The following is a 23,627-nucleotide window of genomic DNA, read 5'->3' on the forward strand; positions in this document are numbered from 1 at the left end:
GGATGATATATCACATTTTTCTTTTTTCATAGCTCATAGTTAATGGTTATCACATCAAAATTGATGATTAGACAATAAAACTACAAAGTCTACTGAAAAGTATGCAAGTGATGAGGAATGGAAAATTCTAATATCATCAAATATTGGTTTGCTGAAACAAATTATTCATTTTTAATGCATACTATTAATATTAAATATAACTGGTAATAAGCTGGTTTGCTAGGGTCATTATACAAGAAAATTGCAATTCCCCCTCTCACATTTTAATGTATAATTTAGTTTTAGTCCCCCATCAAAGTTATTTTTAAATTTCAAGTTTTAATAGACATACTTGCAATTTGAATTATTTTAGTCTTACACCAATTCATTTCAATGTATTTTGCATCTGCTAAATTCTGTTATGCCTCCTTAAATTTGTGCTTTTGCCTGAAATAGGAAATGATTAAATTTCAACTAAACTAATAACTAGCTTGATGAAACAAAACAACTGCAAAATTTGTAGGGTAATATGCAAAATCATTCAGCATTTGTGGTATTATACATAAAATAGTAAATATATTTCATAGTTTTTTTGTAATAACTTGGAAATTTTTGCTTACTGATTTAACAAAATATTGAGTAATAAAATAAGAAAGCAGAGCTTCAAGTTTAAAGAGTAATATGTTTCCATACATCTATTATATTATAGTATAGAACAGTACTGTTTAGAATTTGTTAAAAAGTCAGTACTGTTAAACAATTTTTTTTATTATTATCATTACTTTTGAAGTAAAAACCTTAGTTTTTACTACAGCAGAAATTATTAAAATCATGCTTTAAAAAGAAGCCTACTCAAAGTGAAAAAATAAAACCTGTCCTCAAACTTTGGTTATAAACAAAGGAAGTAAAAGTTAAGAGAAAATATATGTAGTGATAAAAAATAATCTGAATTCCATTCAAACCATGAAAATGATTGAAAAATATGTTTAAATTTTTAAAAGTTATAAAATTACAGAAAAATGATAAAACAATTTCATTTGTATCGCAGAAAAGATCATTTTTCGAAACTGTAAAATTCAATCTGATACAATAATGCATATTTGAAAATATCAAATAAAATCTGAAATTTTCATTTAATTTTTAATTATAGTTTCAAAAAATTACTCCAAGGTATACATCTTCACCCACTAACATGCGTTTATGTCAAATATACTATATATACAGTACTGTGCAAATAAATTGAACAAGCTTTATTTTTCATCTAATTCATCTAGCACATTGATTTGAGATTTTTTTGTCTCAAAATGGTTTTGACTGTATTTTGTTATGAAGAGAAGCTGGCCTTGAATTGTTTAATCAAGTCTGACCATGTGATCATCACATGTAAAGGATTTTTGTATGATTTGCAATTCAGTCATTAGAAGTAATTGCTTAATTAAGTCATCTAATTATCTAGTATGATAAAAAATGGATTTACTCTTAAATATAGGACTACAGTTGTTACTCTAAATCAGCCCAAACCTATGAGAATGAGGCAAATCGTTGCAGCACCTGGAATTTATAAAATCCAGTGTTTCCAAAATTATTAAATCAACAAAAATTTGAGAAGTTTTTCCATAAAAGGAGAATAAATATGGACCCAAACGTAAAATACCTCGGACAAACATATTTCTCACATGAAACTGTAAAATGCTTCATAAAAAAAGTATAGATCTTCAATCAGAGAATTTTTAGCTATTGGTGAGGGCTTTGATTCATTGACAATTGGAAAATCGGCCAAAACATAATCTGAATCAATTATTAATATCTGCAATAAAGAAAAAACATTTTGATTGGCCAGAAAAAAGTCAATCCTACACAGCCCAAGGCTTGAATAAAGTACAGAGCATTTCTTTTGCAAAGGTTGAGATCAACATTTGTCAGACGAAGTACAGAAGAACTCATCAGGGAAATTCTTAAACCATTCAATTCCCTCAAAAGCAGATGTTTTGAAGTTATTTTACATCTGGCGAGATTGGCAGCTCATTATTAATTACAAGAATGACGAAATCTAAAAAATACATTGCAATACTAGAAGACAAACTCAGCCTTTTATGCAAACGTTCATCGTGTTGATGTGGATCAATAAGAGATTGCTCCATGTCAGGATTCTAAACTGTTAAAAAAAAGTTTAGGTTTGACCATTAGGTTAACCATTTAGGTTAACCTAAAAATGACACTGAGTAAAATGCGCTTCTCAGCAAACAAAAAAAAATTATTGAGAATGTCATAAAAATTTTGCTTTGAGATGAGATATTATGAGATGTGGATTTAAAAAAATTAAATTAGTAGAATCCATGCCAAAACTTGTTCAGGACATTCTTAAAACCAGAGGAGGACATATTTCCAACTAAATTGCCATGCCATGTATATAAGCAAATGTATTAAATTACATTTGTAATTTTTTTTCTTTTTTTTTTAGTTTATTCCAATTTGCAAGGTAAAGTAGATCTAGGTCCAGCAACCTATCCAATAAAATGTCAATACAATATATTCTTTCTTATACAAAAAACATGAAAAATAAAAAGAATTCTGTTAATTAGAACAAGTAAAATAGTGGTCAGGTTAAAAGTACCAAAGGAATCATAATGAGAGTACTGCAATCCCATATTCACATAGAATAAAGGATCTCCCCCCTTAAGAATTCGTCAAAACTGGAAATATATTAACTTTAACTGACAATCAATATGTAGCTTAATCAATACCTAACACAGAAAACCCTGGCACTGAAATGGGAAAACGCAGCACTGAAATAGAAATGCACTGAAAATGCGAGAAAGACTTTTTCTAATCCTCCGCTACATCATGGGTGGTCAGCAGTACCAAGAGTAGGCAAAAATTACCACTTGATCAAGTCAGATTTTATTGCTTTTGTTTATATCTATGAAAGTCAAATGTTTTTAGGAATACCATATGGAAAGACTGCTCTGTTGCATTTAAACTTCGATCATTGATGAAAATAACATCAATTTGCGAGTCGCTACACAGCATAAATATAAACAGCGAGATTTCTTCTTGATTTCTGCTAACAAGTAATTTTCAAAAGTTTCAGTTATAATTAGGTCTACTTATTATTATTTTTAATTGATGAGTTAAATATATGAACACATGTTATAAAAATTTTGCATCATTCCACTTTTTTCCTTTTATTAGCAACCGCTTGGAATAGAAATAAAAATGAACTGAATTTTTTTTTTTTTCATTATAGTTTGTAATTAAGAAAGATGTTGTGCTTTAAAATGAACACTGTATTTGCCCATTATTATTATTCATCAATCATGTTACATTGATTTACAATTTCAATATCAGTAAATATTTTAAGAGACAACAAAATAATGGTAAATTTTAAGTGACAGCGAATATTTTAAGAGTAAAAAAAAAAAAAAAAAAAAAAAAAAAAAATGGAATTAAGACGTTTTTAATTTTAGAATTGAGTTTTGAAATCCATAGATTATTCCCTCAGATATAAAAGAAGTACCAAAATATATAAGCAAATGGAACTAGTGTTATTTGCCTCTGATATAGGGAGAATTGAATCTAACCTCAACTCTGCACTTACTGAGGCATGTGCTTTTACTGAAACACATAAACTGATTTTCAATACCTCAAAGTCCTTGGTTAGAGGGAAGCCAATATGGCGGCAATGGCGGATGACGTGTTTTTCGAAGCTCTTGAAAAACATTGCAAGATTGTTGAATCAGCGCTTCTATCGAAATGTAATATGAACCAACAGATGCGTGAAGAGGCCAGGCAAGCTTTGGGTGAGTTAAAATCTTCTATATATAAGAATTTTGAAAGAATAAAGGCAACTAATTTTTTGGAAGCTTGTAAACAAAGTTTGAGGGAAGCCATTACAAAGCCAACATATGCTAGTGTTGTGGCACCATCTAACGTTACGAAAGATAAAGAAAGGTCTTCATTTTCTTCGAATTGCTGTCTAATTGTAGACTCAGAAAATTGCTCTTCTGATGATGTTAGGAAAATTATTAAATTAAAAATAAATCCATCAGAGTCTAAATTAGGTGTATGTAACTTGAAAAATATTAGAGGAAATAAACTATTAGTAAGCTGTTTTTCTGAAAATGATCGGAATCGACTTTTAACCGAACTTAAAGAAAAATCTCCGGAATTAAATACTTCTCTGCCTAAAAGGAGGAATCCAGCCATCTTGGTTAAAAATGTGCCTAATAAAATTACTAATGAAGATCTCCTAAAAGTGATTTCTGAACAAAATCCTGAAATTGCTGTATCTGATGAAAGTTTGAGTCAGTGCAGAGTTCGCTTTACTTTAAAAAACTTCCAATATACGAGGCATGCTGTGATTGAAACGCTCCCCATGGCTCGTAAATGTATTCTACGACAAACAAGACTGAAAATCAATTGGAGTGTTTGTGATGTTGACGATTTTCTTATCATCAATAGATGTTTTAAGTATCTTGGATACAACCATCGTGCTGACGACTGTAATAAACCAACAGCCTGTTTTAATTGCTCTGGAGAACACAAAGGGAAAGATTGTTCGAATAGAGATGCAGTGGCTTGTATAAACTGCATCCGTTTCAATCATAAAACCAACAATATGCATAAAAAAGTCAATGTTAATCATAAACCCTTTTCTGAGTGCTGTCCTTGCCATATTTTTATAAAGAAAAATACCCAATCTAGAATTAACTATGATTAGGTCCGATAAACAAGTTCTGAAGTGTGTGCAATTAAACCTTCATAAATCCAAATCTGCGACTCAGATAATATTGACTGTGCGCTGGTTCAGGAACCTCATAGTTACAGGAGTTCTCTTCCGGGTTATCCCAGTACTTACAGACTTTTTTATGATCCTAATTCAGACATTATTAAGGCAGCCATTATTGTTCGTTCACGTGATCTTTCAGCTTTTCTTGATTATAAGAATACTGATTACAATATGGTCACTTTAGAAGTTGCCGCAGGCACAGATGTGTTTACTCTTTTCTCATATTATTTTGAACCTTCAAAAAACATTGATTCGGATCTCCATAAAATTAGCCAAGTTTTTTGTTGCAGGAATCTCAATCGACTGGTTTGGAGTATGGACTCCAATAGCAAATCCGAATTATGGTTTAGTCCCTATTCAGATGCACGGGGAGATAAGCTGTGTGAATTTATTTCTGCCAACAATTTATTTATTATTAACGAAGACTGTGGGCCTACTTTTCGTGCATCTCAGGGTACAAGCTATATTGATGTTACAGTTGTTGGTTCGGATCTACTCCAAGATATTTCGAGTTGGTGTCTTTCTGAGAATGAATCCCTTTCTGATCATGTGATGATAGAATTCGAATTTTGTCTTTCCACTGTCCTACAAGAAACATCAAGAGTTCCTTTTACAATATTCAATACAAAGAAAGCAAACTGGTGCCGTTTTCGGGAATTTTGTTCTTCTCGTATAACTTGTATATTTGATACTCTTAACAGTTGTACCGATTGTTCTTGCCTAAATACAGTTGTTGAGGAACTTGGTTCTGTTCTTTATCAGGCATGCTTGTACTCAATACCTATTAAGAAGCCTAGCAAGCATAATGTCCCTTCGTGGTCAATCGAGATTGACTGTGCGAGAAAGAGGCTTAATGCCTTTAGGCGTAGATATCAGCGTTGTAGGAATCCAACTGTTAGAGAGCTATATAAAGATAAATATTTTGAATACAGAAAAGATTATAATCAAATGCTTACTGATGCTAAAACTGATTCTTGGAAGGAATTTCTTTTGACCATTGATGTTCAAAATGTGTGGAAAAAGGTTTATACATATGGTGTTAAAAGAGAATTCATGAAAAAAATTGAAATAACTGGTATTAATCTACCCACGGGAGAAACAACCACCTCATTAGATGAGACAATAAATGCTGTGCTTCAGAAATCCTTTCCTTCTGATTCAGAGGAAAATGATAATCACTTACAGAAAGTGTATCGTCAGACCGCTCGTAATGCTTACTCTTCCCTTATTGATCCTTCCTTTTCTTGTGATGAAGTTAATACAGTGGTTTCTATGCTGAAGCCAAATAAATCACCTGGTCCGGATTCTATTTCAAATGAGATTATTAAACAGTTTCACTTAGCATTCCCTTCTTTTCTTCATTAACTTTTTAATGTTTGCCTAGATGCAGGTATTTTTCCACGCGCTTGGAAACTTGCCCAGGTGATTCTTATTCCCAAAATAAATGAATTTAGAATTCCCCATTTGGATAACCTTAGATGCATAAGATTACTTCCGGCTCTTGGTAAATGCTTAGAGAAACTTTTTGTTAACAGGATATGCTGGTACCTGCGCCGTAGAGACTTTCTTTCTTGTGATCAGTATGGTTTTACCCCTCAAAAAAGTACTGAAGACGCTCTTTTACGTTTGAATGAGATTGTTCAGAGAGGTAAAAAGAAACATTTACACTCAATCTTGGTTTCTCTTGATATAAAAGGTGCTTTTGACAATGCATGGTGGCCTTGCATTCTGAATCTCCTTAAAAAAGCGGATATTCCGATTAACATTTTTTCACTTGTTGCTGACTTTTTAAATGACAGAATGGCCAAAATGCAACTGGGTTCAACTTCAGCAATCCGTCGTCTTGAAAGGGGTTGCCCTCAGGGATCAGTATCTGGACCTATTTTTTGGAATATCATTATCAATGATCTATCTAAACTTAAAAATCTGGCCTGCTGTGACATCATAGCTTTTGCTGATGACATCCTAATTTGTTTCCAAAGTAAGGATCTTCCAGCGACATTCCTACACGTACAGGAAATTTTGAACCTCGCTTCCGAATGGTCAAAAGATTTTAAATTAGAATTTAATCCTGAAAAAACCAGAGTCATGGCTATTGAAAAACGAAACGTTTGCTATGATGCATTTCAGCTTTATTTCGACGGAGCTCCATTGATTATGGTAAAGCAAATGAAATATCTTGGGGTTCTTCTTGATAGTAAATTTTCGTAGAAGCAACACTTAATTTACGTATCAGAGAAATGTGAGAAATTGCAGCGTGGATTAAATCGGATTGCACGCAACACGTTTGGTATTAATTCCAACGTACATTCGCTCATTTATAAACAAGGGATCGAACCCTTCATAATGTATGGTTCTAGAGTTTGGGGTGCAGCGCTTAAAAGGAAGGTGAATTCTAAATATCTGCGACGCATACAAAGAAGGATACTTTTGCGGGTCATACGCGGATATCGTACCATTAGTTACGAGTCTGTTTATGCAATTTCTGGCTTCCCTCCAATTGATATTGTTATTCTTCATAATATTGCCTATGAGGAAAATCTCTCTGCTTCTTACATCTCTAATTATGATTATATTCTGTCTCCACCTTTTCTACCTCATCCCTCAGAGAGAACCGCTCTCAATATTATTCAATTTAGTGATAAAATCAAGGATGTTTTTCCGGTTATTTGCTATACTGATGGCAGTAAAATTGATGGTAGAGTTGGTTTCGCATTTGTTTTTTTCAGGGGTGGTATTGAATCCGAGCACTTTCAATTCAGAATTCGTGATGAATGCACAGTTTTTGCAGCTGAACTCTTATGCTTAAACTTCGCCATCAAATGGATCGCTGAACAAAATAGTGTAATTTCAGATTATCTTATTTGTACCGATTCACTATCATCCTTGGATTATCTGAAGTGTATTTCTTCGTCTAACAACATAATCGTTGAAATCCAAAAGCAAATTAAAAGCCTGAAAGATAAAAATATCTCAATAGTTTTTGCATTTGTTCGTGGACACACGGGCATTTATGGAAATGAGCGGGCCGATTGGCTTGCTAAAGCTGCAACTAAGCGCAAAATCGACATTGACGTTAATATTCCTAAATCCTTTTACAAGAAGATTACGAGAGAAAAAATGGTGGAGTCTTGGAATCAAGAATACCTCCTTTCAAATAAAGGGAGCTTAACAAAGAAATTTTTTCCATCCATTAATAAGAGACTGTCATGCCATCATTTTTATACTAATTACAAAATAACCCAATTTCTAACTGGTCATGGTAACTTTAAAAGTTACTTGTACAAATTTAATTTGTTTCCGTCATCTTCCTGCGATTGTGATATTGGTGGGGAGGAAAATGTTGAACATGTGCTCCTTCTATGTTCCAAGTTTGTCAAAGAAAGACAGATCCTAAGACTGGCTCTTAAGCACATGAATTTAAATTGGCCTACAGAGTTTCACCAACTTATTTCCACTAGAAGTGCTTTTGAAAATTTCTGTAAATTTATTGTTGACATATGTAATCCTTCATAACTGTTAAATTTTCTTATTTTTCTTTTTGTAATGTGTTACATACTTACTTCTGTAAGCCCCGTGTGATACTTTGTGGTACACGGGGGATTTATAAATGTTCAATAAAAAAGTCCTTGGTTACTTTCTTTACTACCAACAGACGACTTTATAACTACCAACCAAGTGTCTTTATGAATAGCTGTCAATTAAATTATGCAATAAATGCCAAATACTTGGGCTACGTTCTCAATCAAGAGATATTGAGCAGTATTCATATAGAGACTCGTGTAAATAAATGAAGGAAAAGACTCAACATACTTAACACTTTCGCTGAAATGACTCACACCCAATATTCGGGTCCTGTATCCAGTTAGATGACCCCTTCTTTGCTATCTCCTGACTGTAGTAGAGAAGGGTTCATATAATAACATAGATGGTTTGGTACAATTACACATTATCTGTAACGCACTGGCGCGTCATGCGGCAGTCAATGTGTTAATATATTTCAGGATGAGACTGGGGTGCAGATGCTAATACACTGAGAACCACCTACATCTCTCTGATCAGACCAATTCTAGAGTATGGTTTCCCAATTTACTTAGACAAACTTGAAAGAGTGCAATTTAGTGCTTCAAGAATAATTACTGGCCTTTATAATAGCTGCCCTAATGATATTGTACTGTACGAGAGTGATTTACCACCTCTTTCTCTGAGAAGTTACTGCCTTTCAAAATATTACAAGCTCTTTAACTACAATGATCAGCACAGAAGTTCTGCTTATCTTCATTCATGGCATAATAATAAGCTTTTAAAGAAACACTACTTTTTCCTTCGCAAAAGAGATGAGTCTACCTTCTGGAGATATGGAAGAACATTCCTTAAAGCCTTATTGGAATTTTAAGTTTGGCCCTGATCAAATTCATTTCCATACTGATCTCTTGGCCAAGATTAGCAGAAAGTCAGAATTACTTGAATTTACTAGACAAATGTCTCTAGAAACAATTCATAGCATTCCATCTTCGACTCTGAAAATGTACACTGATGGCAGTAAATGAGATGGTGGTGTTTCTGGAAGTGGTGTGCACGTTGAGAACCCTGAAAGAGCTACTGATATTTTGATTAGAAATCCTGTCAAATGTTCTGTATTCAGGTCCGAACTTATTGCAATCTATAAGGAATTTCAATATATCGACACATCCTCTGAAATTGACTTCGGAGACATTTCGATTTTAACGGATAGTCGTGTCTCGATACAGCACCTTTCTCATTGAATGAAAGTGGGGGCGAAGATTAGCATGAATATCTTAGACCTTATTGACAGGCTCTCCGCTGAACACTCTATACACTTTCAATGGGTCCCCTCACATGTTGGTTTAAATGGTAATGAGATAGCGGATAATTTAGCTAAGACTGCCTTAGCTGACATATTTCATGGTGATGCAACACTAACTTATTCTGTAATCTCCTCTATCAAAAAGATGGAGTCAAGTGCACTTTGGACAGTCCCACCTGCTCACCCTTGGTACTTTGGTAAGAGACATGGTTGGTGTCACCGCCTGAATATCTCTAGAAAACAGCAAACGGCTGGACACACCAAATTCCTCACCTTCCAACACGGATGGAGGATCTTTGCTGAATGTCCTTGGTGCAAGGCAGATCAAGCCTCCCCCAATCATATTCTTAAATGTTTAAATTTTATGATTTTTGAGATTTTAAGGGATATGCTATTGTTTTGGGACTTTTTAGAGATCTTTGGTTTCGTGGAGGTGGTATAGCGCCACCTGGAAACAACAACAACTAGTGTTATTTAGATTTCAGTAAAGCTGGGATGCAAGAATTTTACAAATATTTGCCAGTCTATTTGAAAACTCACAAAAACTGACATAAGGAATTATTCCATATTTAGAAATATTTATCGATGTAGGAAATTTATTTCATTCATGAAAGAATTAAGTCTTCTGCTATATTCAGAATTACCGATATTCAGCTTGAATCAGTTTGATGTAAAAAAAAAAAAAAAAAGAAAGAAAAAAAGAAAAAAAAAAAAGTTTTTTTTTTTTTTTTTTTTTTTTGAAATTTATAAAAAATAAATTTTACTAATGCTGCATGTAGGACATAAACACTTCCTACATTGATAGAGCCATAATAAGCCATATTCTAAAATAACCAATAATTAGCATATTTGAAAGGTTAGAAATAGTTTTTATATCTATATGAATTTTTAAATAAATCGAAAGCTTTTTAAATAAATGATATTTCACTAAAAGTGACTTCGTTTTTCTTGAAATAAATAACTAAAATACATTTTGCATGCATAAAATTTCACGTCATCCTATTTTTGCATGATACCGGGAAAACAATGCTTAAATAAGATTAATGGTGTTTCATTCTTAAATTGTGAATTAAATGTGAAATATTATGCTTAACTAGATTAATAAATACTATCCTCCCATTATAAATATAACAATTTGAAGTATTAATCATAAAGTATTAACATAAATCATATAGCATTAATCATAAAATGGATGCAGCCAAATAATTCACAATATTTAACAATCTTAAAAAAATCATAACACAAAAAAAAATGCTAACATTCAAAATATGTAATACTCGCAATATTTCACACTAAATAATTATTACAAAAAATTGGTAATATAAAATAAATTACTAACTGCAGTTTTGTAATTGCAGCTGCTGCGATATTTCAATATTTGTCCTTAAAGCAATACACCACATACTAACATGACTACCTCATTCTTATATATAGTGACTAATGGCTATTATAGACATTTGTTATAAAATTATAAGATTAACTTATAATGTGGAAGTAGCAATGAAAGTAATAAAGGGTTGTGATTTCTTGGCATAGCTATAAATCCAAAACTGCTCAATATTTAAAAGTAAATAAATGGTTGCTCATACAATGTTGCAACAATTATCTAGATTATTTTGCATTAGACTTCCACAAAAACATTTAATTAAACATTATTTGTGTTATACTTCACACAATATTAATAAAAAAAAAACTAGAATTTACCCATTTGAATTTTAACATTTATAACAAATTTTCAACAGCATGTCAACAAAAATATATTGCTTCAAAGAGCTTAGAATAATACATAATTTTTGACATTCTTGTTTATTTTTTTAGAAATGTTTTTAAACTTTATATTTTTATCTAAAAAATATATCACTATTTTTGTTAACTATCAAAGAAATATCTTAAAAAGATACAGATGTTATCAGACTCTTAACATCCATGATAAATTAATTCAAATATTTAATTTAGTCTATTTTACTTTTTATTTTTTAGTTTGAAATATATTAATATAGCATTAAATATAAATAATTTTAAAAATAATTTTTTTAAAATTGAAAGAAATTATTTTTATTCAGTTTATTAAGGAAAAAACAGTGACAAAAAAACCCATCAGACACGCAAATACATCCAGTATCATAAAAATAGTTGAACAAAGAGAAGAAAAAAAGCACTAATTAAAGAAATACGTTTAACCATATATGAAAGCAGTTTGTCACTTATATCCCTTCCAAGTTTCTAATACTCCAGTGCAATGTTCAATCATAAATAAACATAAAAATTTACTTTGAAAAAAATTTCAATGGAATTAAAAAACAATGTTTTTAATAAATAAGCTATTTCAAGGAAATGAGGCTAAATATAATATTAGTCTAAGTCAATTAAATAGCAAATTTTACCTAAAGTATCCTTCCGAAATACTTATAATTTGTTACATTTTATATTAGGTACATTCCTTAAAGGAAGACTACTTATTGCAAATGATTCTTATAATATGACTTCGAAAAAATTTCGGTCCCGTCAATCTTGATCCCTAGAACCCAAAACCACTCTTGTTTAAAAGTATATTATATCTATACTTATATAAAGCTCAATGTGTGTGTGTTGGCGCTCTACAGGCCAGACCGTTTAACCTACAGCTACCAAATTTGGTACATGCATACCTTAGAGATCGGAAAAGTGCACCTGGAATCCCTTTTTTTTTTTATTTTTAATTAGAATTTTAATTATTAATTAAAAACTAACTTTCCCGCCAAAAAATCTTCCATTTTCCCCACGGTGTTGGGGTGGAACGCCGTACTCAAATGCCAAATGAGTAAGGCTTCAGTTTTTTTTTTCCCCCCAACAGAAATGAGGCTAGGGTTAACATTTTTCGGCCGATTATTTCACACGATTCTGTTTATTTTCTCAATGTTTTATGCATTTAAAATTAAACATTGTTAATGAATCGATCTTTCAGATTCATTTTGAAGTACTTTTGAATTAAAATAACACAGAATAAAGGAAATTAAAAATGTTTAATCTGTATAGCGTTACCCCAACTGGCGTAGAAATATTCACGCCTTTGCGTTACCATAAGTGGCGTTGAAAATTCACGCATGCGCATTGTGTTCTGATTGTTGACAATATTATCAACGGACGATTTTTGATTTCAATTATTTTTAGGTTAGTTGCATGCTTTTGTAATTAAATTGTATTTATGTTAGTTATATATTTTTTTGTATATGCTTATAGTTTTAAGTACTTCGTTTTTTAAGTATTTTTTAAACCTGTTTTCGACCGATTATTTTAAACGATTCATTTTATTTTCTTAGTGTTTGATGCATTTAAAATGAAACACTGTTAATGAATCGATCTGTTCATGATGAATCTGAGAAAATTTTGTTGACACATTCTTGAGATATTACATAAATTAAGAAAGATATTCTTTAGTGCCCATAAAGTTTAAACGCTCAGTGACTCTGTTATCAGTAATCATATTATAAAAAAATGCTTTGTTTCAGTAAAAAATATTATTATATTAATTGCAGATTAAGTCTTTCCACTTTAATTTAAAGCATAAATTCTACGGGAACTAACAGAAAATTAGAGAGATACATATTACGTCATGACTGAAGGCCTTTATAATATTATGAGTGAATTATGTGACTATCAAAATTTGAAGTTTTAAAATATTTTGATGAAGAATCTATTAAAGTAGGAATTGCGTAAAATATTTAATTATTAAAATTTAAACGAACATTAAGATTGGCGAACTAGCTAGTCGCCAAAGGCGGCTAGTATTAAATATAATAAAAGTTATATTTTACTATACATATAAACATATTCCAATGCATATATCATTTTGTCAATTTTATCTTAGTAACATTCTAATCTCACTGAATGTGTTTTGAGGAGAGAAAAAATCTTGGTTGAGTTTGTAGATGGACAATTGAGCTCAAAGGGGTTGGAAATGGTGGTGAGGATGAAATTTTGAATTCCCTATAACTTTTTAACAAATTAAGGTTAAAAAATAGGAATAGGTGAAATAGCATCTCATTGCAATTACTTTTGTTAATTGTTTTTCAGTAGCTATAACTACTTGGAAGTTAAGAGCAGAAAAGTAATTTACAACTCCTAACTTTCACTTTTTTTTTAACATGATCTATGTTGCCACTTTTGAAAATAAGTTTTTAAAACTACAAAACATACTTTTCCTCCTTATTTTGAATTTAAAACCAGTTAAAAAATTATATAAATTTAAAAACTAATAAAATAAAAAATAAAGTAAAACTATTATTAGCAGTATTATATAAAAGCGATCAGCTTAATATAAATGTTTAAAAATGATTAATTTCCTTTCATTCTATGTGATAACTGAATAACTTTAAATGCACCAGATAAGACCTTCATTCCAAGATTAATTTTTAAAAAATCCTCTAGACAAGCTGAAAGGCAAAGGTAGATTCCTTTTCATCGCAGTTAATATTTTCAAATTCCTTTCAATCCTTAGACAAAAATCAACAGGAATGGTCTTCCCAAAACCTCTAATTCATTATTGTGGACCTTGGACATAGCCACGTATACTTTGAATAGCATTCACTAACACCGTGCAAAGTAGTTACAATTTACTTTAGTATGAATCTATTTTGAGAAGACATGTTTTGGATGTCTTTTTGCAGACTACTTCACACCAAAATCAGACATGAAAATACAATCATAATCAAAAGACAATATAACAGATTTCATTGATTTGATTATCGCATTTATGAATTATCATATGTAAATGCACAAGAAAGAACGGACCAACAGGTGGTCAACCACTAGACTAATCTCTAATGAATAATTTGAGACTAACATAGCTCTTTTCATTTTGTAATTTTTGAATCCATCTGTATTCAAACAGCCAGACAGGCTACCTGTGAACAGATTTTGCTAACATTTAATGGAAATCTACATATTTGGTGAAAAGATCATACACGAAATTTTATTTGTTTATCTCAAAGCGTTTTTAAGTTGTCTTTATTATAGACACACAAACAAATTGATTGACAAACAGCCATAATGTCAAAAATGTTTTTTGGATTTGGGCAGGTCCGAAACGAAGAATTTAATCAAAATATCGTGTTTGAATTTTTTTGATGATCATAATACATACTTTACAATTCATTTACAACAAAATATTATATATTGAAGCAACCATAGATAATGTTTATATTTCTATGGAAAAATTTTGTATTTATTAAAAATAATATCAAAGTACAAATATTATAAAAATATGCAATTCTAGACTTGTTATAGTTTAAATTATTGCAAAGCTTCGTATTTTTAGGAAGTGCCAAAAATATGTATTTAGTTGGAAGAATTGAAAATTCCTCGGTATTTTAAACATTTTTGAAGAAATTAACTATTTTTTGCAAATATTGTTCTTTTAATTAAATGCAAATAATAGCATTTTATGGTAAAAAGTAAGAATTTATCATTTGATTTTTTATTTATATCGTAGGGGGAAAAAAATTGTCTGGAACTTGTTTCTTAAAAAGACATTTTTTTCTCAATATAATAAAAAAAAATAATAACATAAAATATTAATTTTGCCATATGTTATTCTTTGCATTTAATAGAATGGAAAATCATTTCAAACAATTTTTTCAAATATGTTTTAAACACAGATGGTAAATTTTAATTTCTTAATAGCTGATACAATCATTTGGTATTTACATGAAAAAATTCAAAGTTTTTCTAAAATCTATTTAAAATTTTAATAAATTTAAATGAAATTTTTAATTTTTAATAAATTTTAAACACAAAATTTTGGTAGGCTTTTTATTTTTCATTATTAGTAGTTTAAGATTGTTTTTGGAAATATTACAGCACAAATTATTTGTACATCAAATGAAAGTTCAAAAATTATCTTTTATGTGATACCTATTAATTTTCATATAATTTATTTTTTTGATTTTTAATAAATTTTTTAAACAACATTTTAAGCATACATTCCAATATATTATACATTGAAATAATATATTTCACATAACATAAAAATAAGATTTAATCTGCATTAGCACATTATTAGTCTTTATCAACATATTGCCATCAATTGGAAAAAGGTGAAATTAAAAGATTGCTAATTCTTGCAGCACGACGAGAAACTGCTGCAAAAATTAAGTACTTTAGCCAAAAAAATTAAGCACCCTTGTATATACGTAAATTGTGTATTTTCTAAGAACATGATGTTTTCTATTCTATAATAATGAATCGTTTTTAAAATTATTTAAAAAATTTATTTGAAATGTGCTTTTTTTAAATTTTAATATTTATTTCTGTATTTATACAATGTTTTCTATTGTAAAACAAATGATGTCTTTTTGTTTGACAAAAAACATAAAAGTGATAAAACTATCAATATCAAAAAGTCAACTTTAATAAGATTAATAATTAAGATCTGAGTTTTTCAACATTTTTCGAAATTAGCAGTTTATTTAAATGGATACATCATTTCTGAAAGTGTCTATAATGTAGAAGTATTGCATGACCAAAAATTTTCTATTTGATTTTTATATATACAACAACAAATAAAATTCAACATGCATGGGATAGAAAGAGTAATATTCCTCCTGAACTAACTCGCGATTACTTAGCAATTTTATTTGAAACCTTACATAACTAAATGTCAATTAAGGAATGGTTATCATCATAAGATTGGCAAGATCTTTCAAGACATATTTTTGAATATAAAAGAATAGTAGCATTCTCTTATTGCATCTTACTTCTGAAATTTAGTAAAGAGATTTTCTTTAATATTTAACGTTTTGAAAATTTAATTAAAACCTGCTTGTTAACCAAAAATAATTACTTTTAAAAAATTAAAGAAAAAAAATTTTTTAAGAAATAAAGGAACAAACATTTATTATTTCTTAAAAACATTTTTTTAAGAAATAAAAATGCTTTATTAAGCCCCAGTTTTCATAAATAACAGAAACAAGTTCATGAAGTAAAAACTTTAAAAATTGCATTCACTCAAACAAAATTTTTATCATTGTCTTTAAAAGAGTATTGAAATAATGTTTGTGTGATAATATGCTTTGATGTTCCGGTAAAAACATTATGGCGCTTATTTTTTAATTAAAATTTTGAAAAATTCGCTTTAAGTCAACCTGTAATATCCTCAAAATAACTTCCCAAATTTTATGTTGCTAACTTAAATGATAATGCTGTACATAGCTCTATCAATCAGGACAAGTCTTTAAGAGAGATTTCACTAGGTGGGGGAGGGGGGGATTTCTGTAGGAATTATGAAAAGAAAAAACAAATAATCCTTATAAAATGATAAAATCCATAGAATAAAAAAAAAAAGTTTTGAAGTTATTAATTTTTTTTTCTTAAAATTTTTTAAGTTCCAAATTCAGCAGAGTTTTCCCCCCTCTTAGTAAAAACTAGAATTCGGCAAGATTGATCCAGCAAATAATACTTTTCAAATTAATAGGGACATTCAAAAAACATTACTGAGGAAATCACGATCGTTGAAACTTTATGGCTTCAAGTTAAAATCTTATACTAATTTTATGGAATCAACTAACAAAAATGCATACTGCATTTAATTAACATAATTATAATTCAATATACAACAGAAAAATCCCTTCAATAATGCATTCAAAGGATTGCTTTAAAACACATATTAATAAGAATGATGATCGAATGATTTTTATACATAAATGAATTTTATGTAAAAAGAGCTTTCACTATAAGCATTTCTAGAGCAACTTCTGCCATGTTCTCTTTGGTGCATCAAATATTTTCAGTTGATTAGATAAATCTGTGTATTCTTCTTTAACAATACATAAAATGTTAAACATATACTTACCAGGTATAACTTAAATAAATTCTTCAACATCTAAAACACTAAAAATAGAAGTTTGAATATTTTTTGAATCACAACAATTACAGCATAATGCATATTTCTCATTGCCCCTTCCGAATAACTATCCCATCATTTTAATAAAAGGCAATATACATTATTGAAGAAAGGGAGAGAAAAAAAAATTAAATGTTATCTTATGTATTGGAACTCTTGGATACTTTCTCCAAATCCTCCCCTCCTCCCTTTTTTTGTTGATACATGCAGTAAACAAGCTTTTATGACCATGCTTTCGAATTATTGTATTCAACCTGTGGAAGAACACAACCAGGGGTGTTTGTGGGACCCCAAAAAATCCCCTGAAACTTTTACGGACTTACTACCGGCATTTTGGAGTTTCGAGAAGCGGGGGGGGGGGGAGAGAAATGAAAAATTACAATTATGAAATATTGAATGACCTAATTATAAAAGTTCAATGAATTACTTTTTTTGCAAAATTAATAACCATAAATTTTCAAACATATAAACTACTACATTTTATGCAAATATTTTAAATTACCTGAATTAATTCTTTAAAAAAATTATCTAATTTCTGCTGCTTTTTTTTATTTTCTGATGTTTGTGGGCTTGTCTTTCTTTTGTGGTGAACTTCATAATTGCAGGAAGATTGACTTTTATTTTCCTCATTTACATTTGAAGAAATTTCCTATAGAACTGCACATGCAGAGGTAGAAGCAGTTTGCTTTTCTGCTAATGTAGAAGGTTTTTCAGAGACTTTTATAGGTGACTCATCTGAAATACATGTTTTTAAGTCCTCTTGATATGTTTTCCAACTTCTGTTCATATTCAGTAAGAGATCTTTGTGAATTGGATCAGTCATTGGATTTTTTTAGCCATATTTTTCACATGAGGTTTCTTTAGAAGCCATTAAATCATATTTAATAGTCTACACTGCATCTAGGGAATCAATCTTAAGAGAGGTTCTATAGTCAGTGACAAGTGTATCCATTAAGTTGAATGCACTTTCCACTAATGGGCCATGGAAGCAGCTAAGGCAGGCTTTGACCAATTTAGCCAATGTAGGATACTTATAATCATTTGTGAAATCATCTTTTAAATTAAAAACTTTAGACCAATATTTATCAATTGTACACTTGACTTGATTTCCACTTTCATCAGATGTGTAGAGCATTTCTTTGGTGATATCAATATCACTCTGGTATAACCTTATTTCAGCTTCTACTTTTGACTTTTCATTATCACTAAAAATATGGGACATAAAAGATGATAATTTTTCAAAAGCTAATATTGTACTGGTTTTACCTCTTAGCTCTGAATCTAATGCTGTAAAACTAATTAGATATGAATTTTTAAGGGGTAATTTCTGTTTCATATGCTGAAATTTCAAAGTGAAATTCTCTTGCGTACATAAATAAAAAAATATTTCAATAAGAGAAACGAAAAATTTACACGTGCATCAATAAATGAAACGAAAATTTTACACAGCGGAGAAAAAAAAGTTGCGAAGCGATCAATGACAAATAGCTAATACGGCGAAAAATCCCCCTTCTCTACTTATTGGCGCCACGCCAGGAGAGATAAGACCTTTGAACCCAGAGTCACGTGATCGCACATCTGGTCGCGAAGTCTCTCCCTTTTTTTTCTGCCACGCCTACTTGCCGAAAAGAATCCAGAAGAGAATGTCCGAGAAACGGGGGAATGAGTCATAACTCGCAATAAGGAAAGAACAAAAAAGAAGTTTTTTCCCCCTTTTCACGCATTATCACTGCCTTTGGAGAAAGAAAGGAAAAGTTTTCACCACACACGCTGACCTTGCGTTTTCTGCTTTCAAAGCAAACAAAATCGCCCAGATCAAAATAAATAATTCATTATTATTCCTACTTCCTTTTGAACGACGATCCCCGGAATTTCCGGGTATCGAAGTTCAAAATCCCCGGAATTCCGGGGTTTCCCCGGAGCACAAACACCCCTGCACAACAAAACAAAAAGCTTTCTTCACACTTCTTGAGAAAATTGAGCACTTTTTTTAAGTATCTTTCCTCATAATTAAGTACTTTTAAGGTGCTTAAAAGTTATTTTCAAATTTCAGCACTTTTCACGATGCTATGCACCCTAAAATTTAGAAAAATACAGGTTTTTTTTTTTTTTTTTTTTTTGTAAGAAATTAAGAATGGAACATTCTTTTTCATTTATTTTAGCTAAAAATAAGTTTTTGTGACTTATATAATATAAAATGACATATATTAAAAGATTTGTATAATTCAAAAATTCTATGTTGTTTAAGGCAAACATGGTTTAATGTGTACATTAGTATCCAATCTAATTTGGGCCTAACAACTAATTTCTAAGCCGTTAAGAATAAGCACATAAATTTAATAGAAATAACAGTCTAAGTGACGTAAAAAATACCGTTTCATGTAGTTTGAGTCAATAAGTGTTCTAATTTTCTGTTTTTATATCGACTTTTCATTCCCTGAAGCATGTTTAAGTAAGGATTTAGTTCATCATTAATCATAATAAGCCACATTTAATTCAGGATTTGAAACATCCAACTCTGTCACAGATTAAAAAACACTACAAATGTTATTAAACATGCTAAAAGCCTAATTATAGTTTGAACATCAACAAGATCATTAATGGGAGTCGCACTGATCCTCAACAACCTAAAAGAAATTTGTATGCTTTTCGCTTTAGTGCAATTGAAATTATTTACTAATCATACAAAAAAAAAAAAATTCACCAATATCTTCACTTAAGAGCTTTACTCCTATAATGAAGCCATTAAAGATTAAAAAAACAGCAAACCTTTTCATCTACAGGACCAGTAGTAATAGTATCATTATGATGCCCTAATACAATTTCTTTGTTTCCTTTTGCTGGTGTAAATGTAAATGAATTCCAGACACTTTTAATTCTAAGAGCTGGAGAAACTGGAAATAAAGTAAATAAAAATAAATGCATTTTAGGGGAGGGAATCGATACAATGTTAAAAAATGCTCAAATATTTTTTTTAATGCCATTTTATCTAAAGAGGAAGAAAAAGGGGAAAATTAATCCAGCAAATATAAATTGTATTGCATGCAATTATTGTACATTTTCAGCAATTTAATTTCTATCCAATTACTATTTCATTCTCATAATACCTTCCAAAGAATCCAGTTGTGTTCTATCAGGTATGTTTGCAGAAGTATGAAGAATTTCTTTGCTGCATTCCTTATCAGATATTGAGACAAGCTAGACAAAAAGAATATCTAATTTATTTCAACATAATACGCAATTTTCAGCATAACAATTAAACATTATTAAAATCTCAACAATACTTAACAAAGAATATATATATTTCTGTCCATAGAAATCTAACTTTTTATGCATTTAAAATGCTTTCAATTACTTACTAGCCTAAACTTAAATTAAAAACTTTAATACAGTCAAAAAATAATTTACTCGCCAAAGTACTTACTTTTGAAAAACTGAAAACTATCAGTTTTTATTCTTAATTAAGATATGCTTTTTCATATTTGTGCAATTATTTACCAATAAAGAGAAACATATGTTTAAACATTAAAACATACACACACACAGTTTCAATTTTTACTGAAAGAAAAAAATCAAAGGTCATAAAATTGCATATTATAGATATCAGAATGCAAATAATTAATTTGAATACAAGGTTAGCAAGAAATAAGTTGCCCGCTTCAGAGGACTCTAAAATGTGTTCTACTAATCCAAATGAAATAAAATTTGAACTACATATTATTTAGATGATGCGCTTTAGATTTATTAAATAAAAAAATTAATACAAAAATTCACTGTTGGTGGTATTGTAATACACATAAAACCATTTAATATGGTTTATAATTGTTAAATAAATGTAAAATTAAAATTGCCCAATATATTGTCCTTCATTTTCAACAATATGCTCAAATCGGTAAATCATATTATCTATAGATGACCCCATATTAAATCTACCGAAATATTAAGAATATGGCACTGAATGTTGCCCTTCAGATCCGGTAGAGATGATGGCATTTTAAGGTAGATATAGTCCTTCAAATAACCCTACAGCCAAAAGTCGCAAGAGGTGTTGTCTGGCGAGCGAGAAGGCCATTCTATAGGGAAATGGCGGCTGATAAACTTATGCTTCTGTGAAAAGCTGTATTAACAATTGCTTTACATGACGATCAATATGAGGTGATGCACCATTCTACATGAAAATGATCTCTTGAAGGCATCCACGCTGTAGAAGAGTTGGGATTACAAAATCCCTCAGCATATCATGGTACCATTGTCAGAACAGGTTTGAATTCCATTTGAAGATTTTCAAAGAAATACGGTCCAATGATAAAGGTAACTGTAAAACCACAATATACGGTCACTTTTTCAGGATGCAAGGGTTGTTCCTGGAAAACGTGAGGGTTTTCCTTTGTCCAAATTCGACAGCTATGGGTGTTAACTTGCCCATTGAGGTAAAAAGGGGCCTCATCACTCCACAGAATGTTTCATGGCCAAGTTGTATCAAACACCATCCGAGCAAGGAACTGAAGTCCCCGTAATGCAAAATCTGCCATACGATTTTTCGTACAGTTGAATACAGCATATCCAGAACACGGGCAACAACTGGCAAACTCACACTATTATGCGGCGACTGACTGTTGTCTTCAAAGAGCGCTGTCGCAACATTTTCAACTCAGGAAGACAGGATCCCCCCCCCCTTCTACCTAGAAGTAGAATTTTACCAGTAGTGCTTTTTCTTGCAACGTAGGCATGATGAACAGAGAAGAAACTAATGTTCGTGCAGAATCCGCCTTCTTGTTATCCAAAGAGAAATGGTAATAGACACGGGCTGTAACGCAAATTATATTGAACATTTTCAATATATGCAAATAAATGCCAGTTGTGTTACAGCACCATCTATTGGTGAATTTTTGTACTAAAACTTTTTAATTAATAAATGTAAAGCGCATCATCTGAATAATTTGTAGTTAAAATTTTATCTTATTTGAACCAATAGAACGCATTTTAAAGCCCTCTGAAGTGGGTAACTTATTTCTTGTTAACCCTGTACATTCATTATTAATTTTCAAATACAACATTACTTTCTTACTTAATCTTTCTTGTGCTTAAATGAAAAGAGCAACATCTGTTATCCTCTTTTTACAATTAATGGGATAAAATTTAAAATCTAGCATCGTTTTTGAGATGACAATGCAAGTAGTTAACAAGTGTTTATTAGCACATTCACATTTTATTTGAAACAAAATTCAATAAAATAAAATTTTTCCCCAAAAGAATCGTAAATATTACTTCAGCCAATGATTGACAAATTAAGGGGGAAACACAAGAGACAGATAAAAAAATTAATCTTTTATAAAAAGGGAAAAAGTGTGCTATTAAAATATTTCAAATTTACACTTTTAATTGCCCAGTGAAAACGTCAGTTCCTAAAACTATTTGATTCTGCTACGTATTGAAATATTTATGCTTTCTTGCTTATTCAACTACTTTGTTCATAACCTTCTGCAGAGAAGAAACCATTTCTTTCATTTTTATGCTCCTTGTTTTAAATTATTTAATTCATTTTCAATGCATTTATTTTTATGAAAGGTACATTTCATCCTTTTGAGATTGTAACTGTTTATGACATACTTAAAAAGAGGGGGCTTTTTTTGTACATAATCCAAGTCTGGTGTTATCAGAATTTAAAAATTTCAATCCACTTCCACTTGGTCCACTGAATTTCTCCAGAAATGAACAGTACATTTTTTTTTCTCATATAATTTCATGAAATAAAATCTAACTTTAGTAAAGAAAAAATATTTGTTATCTATATATTTTTTTAAAAAATCAAGAAAATTAAGTCAATTGATCAGCATCAATCATTGATCTAAATCGTCAATTATGGTTTCATGAGACTTTTTGATATGTCAATAATGGTTATTTGCTCCTCTTTTTTTTTTAAGAGATAAAAGAAAACCCTGCACCACGTTTAGTAGGGGAAAATCGCAAAAATATAAGGAGTTGGAGAACTGTTGGAAGCTGTAAAAAATTAATAAATGGTGTTTCAACTATGATTTTTTTTTCTTCTTCCATGTAGGTAACATGCAGATTGCTAGAGGGTCGTAAATTACCGAGTACGAAAAAGTAGTTTAAAACACATATTTGCAAGAATATTAAAACTAGAAGAAAAA

General features: G+C 30.4%; 1 protein-coding gene across 4 annotated transcripts in view; it reads right to left on the minus strand.

The window, feature by feature from the left end:
• Positions 1–23,627, minus strand: part of LOC129965411 (centromere protein F-like) — a 158,227-nt gene that overhangs the window by 107,771 nt on the left and 26,829 nt on the right. For all 4 annotated transcript variants that reach the window (XM_056079265.1, XM_056079266.1, XM_056079264.1 and 1 more), the window contains exons 6-7: positions 20,583–20,673; positions 20,245–20,369 (exon numbers count right to left, since the gene is read on the minus strand). In XM_056079265.1, coding sequence (XP_055935240.1) covers positions 20,245–20,369; positions 20,583–20,673 — 216 coding nt within the window. The remainder of the gene's footprint in view (positions 1–20,244; positions 20,370–20,582; positions 20,674–23,627) is intronic.

This window comes from Argiope bruennichi, chromosome 4 (genome assembly GCF_947563725.1).
Source record: "Argiope bruennichi chromosome 4, qqArgBrue1.1, whole genome shotgun sequence".
Classification (NCBI taxonomy): Eukaryota; Metazoa; Arthropoda; class Arachnida; order Araneae; family Araneidae; genus Argiope; species Argiope bruennichi.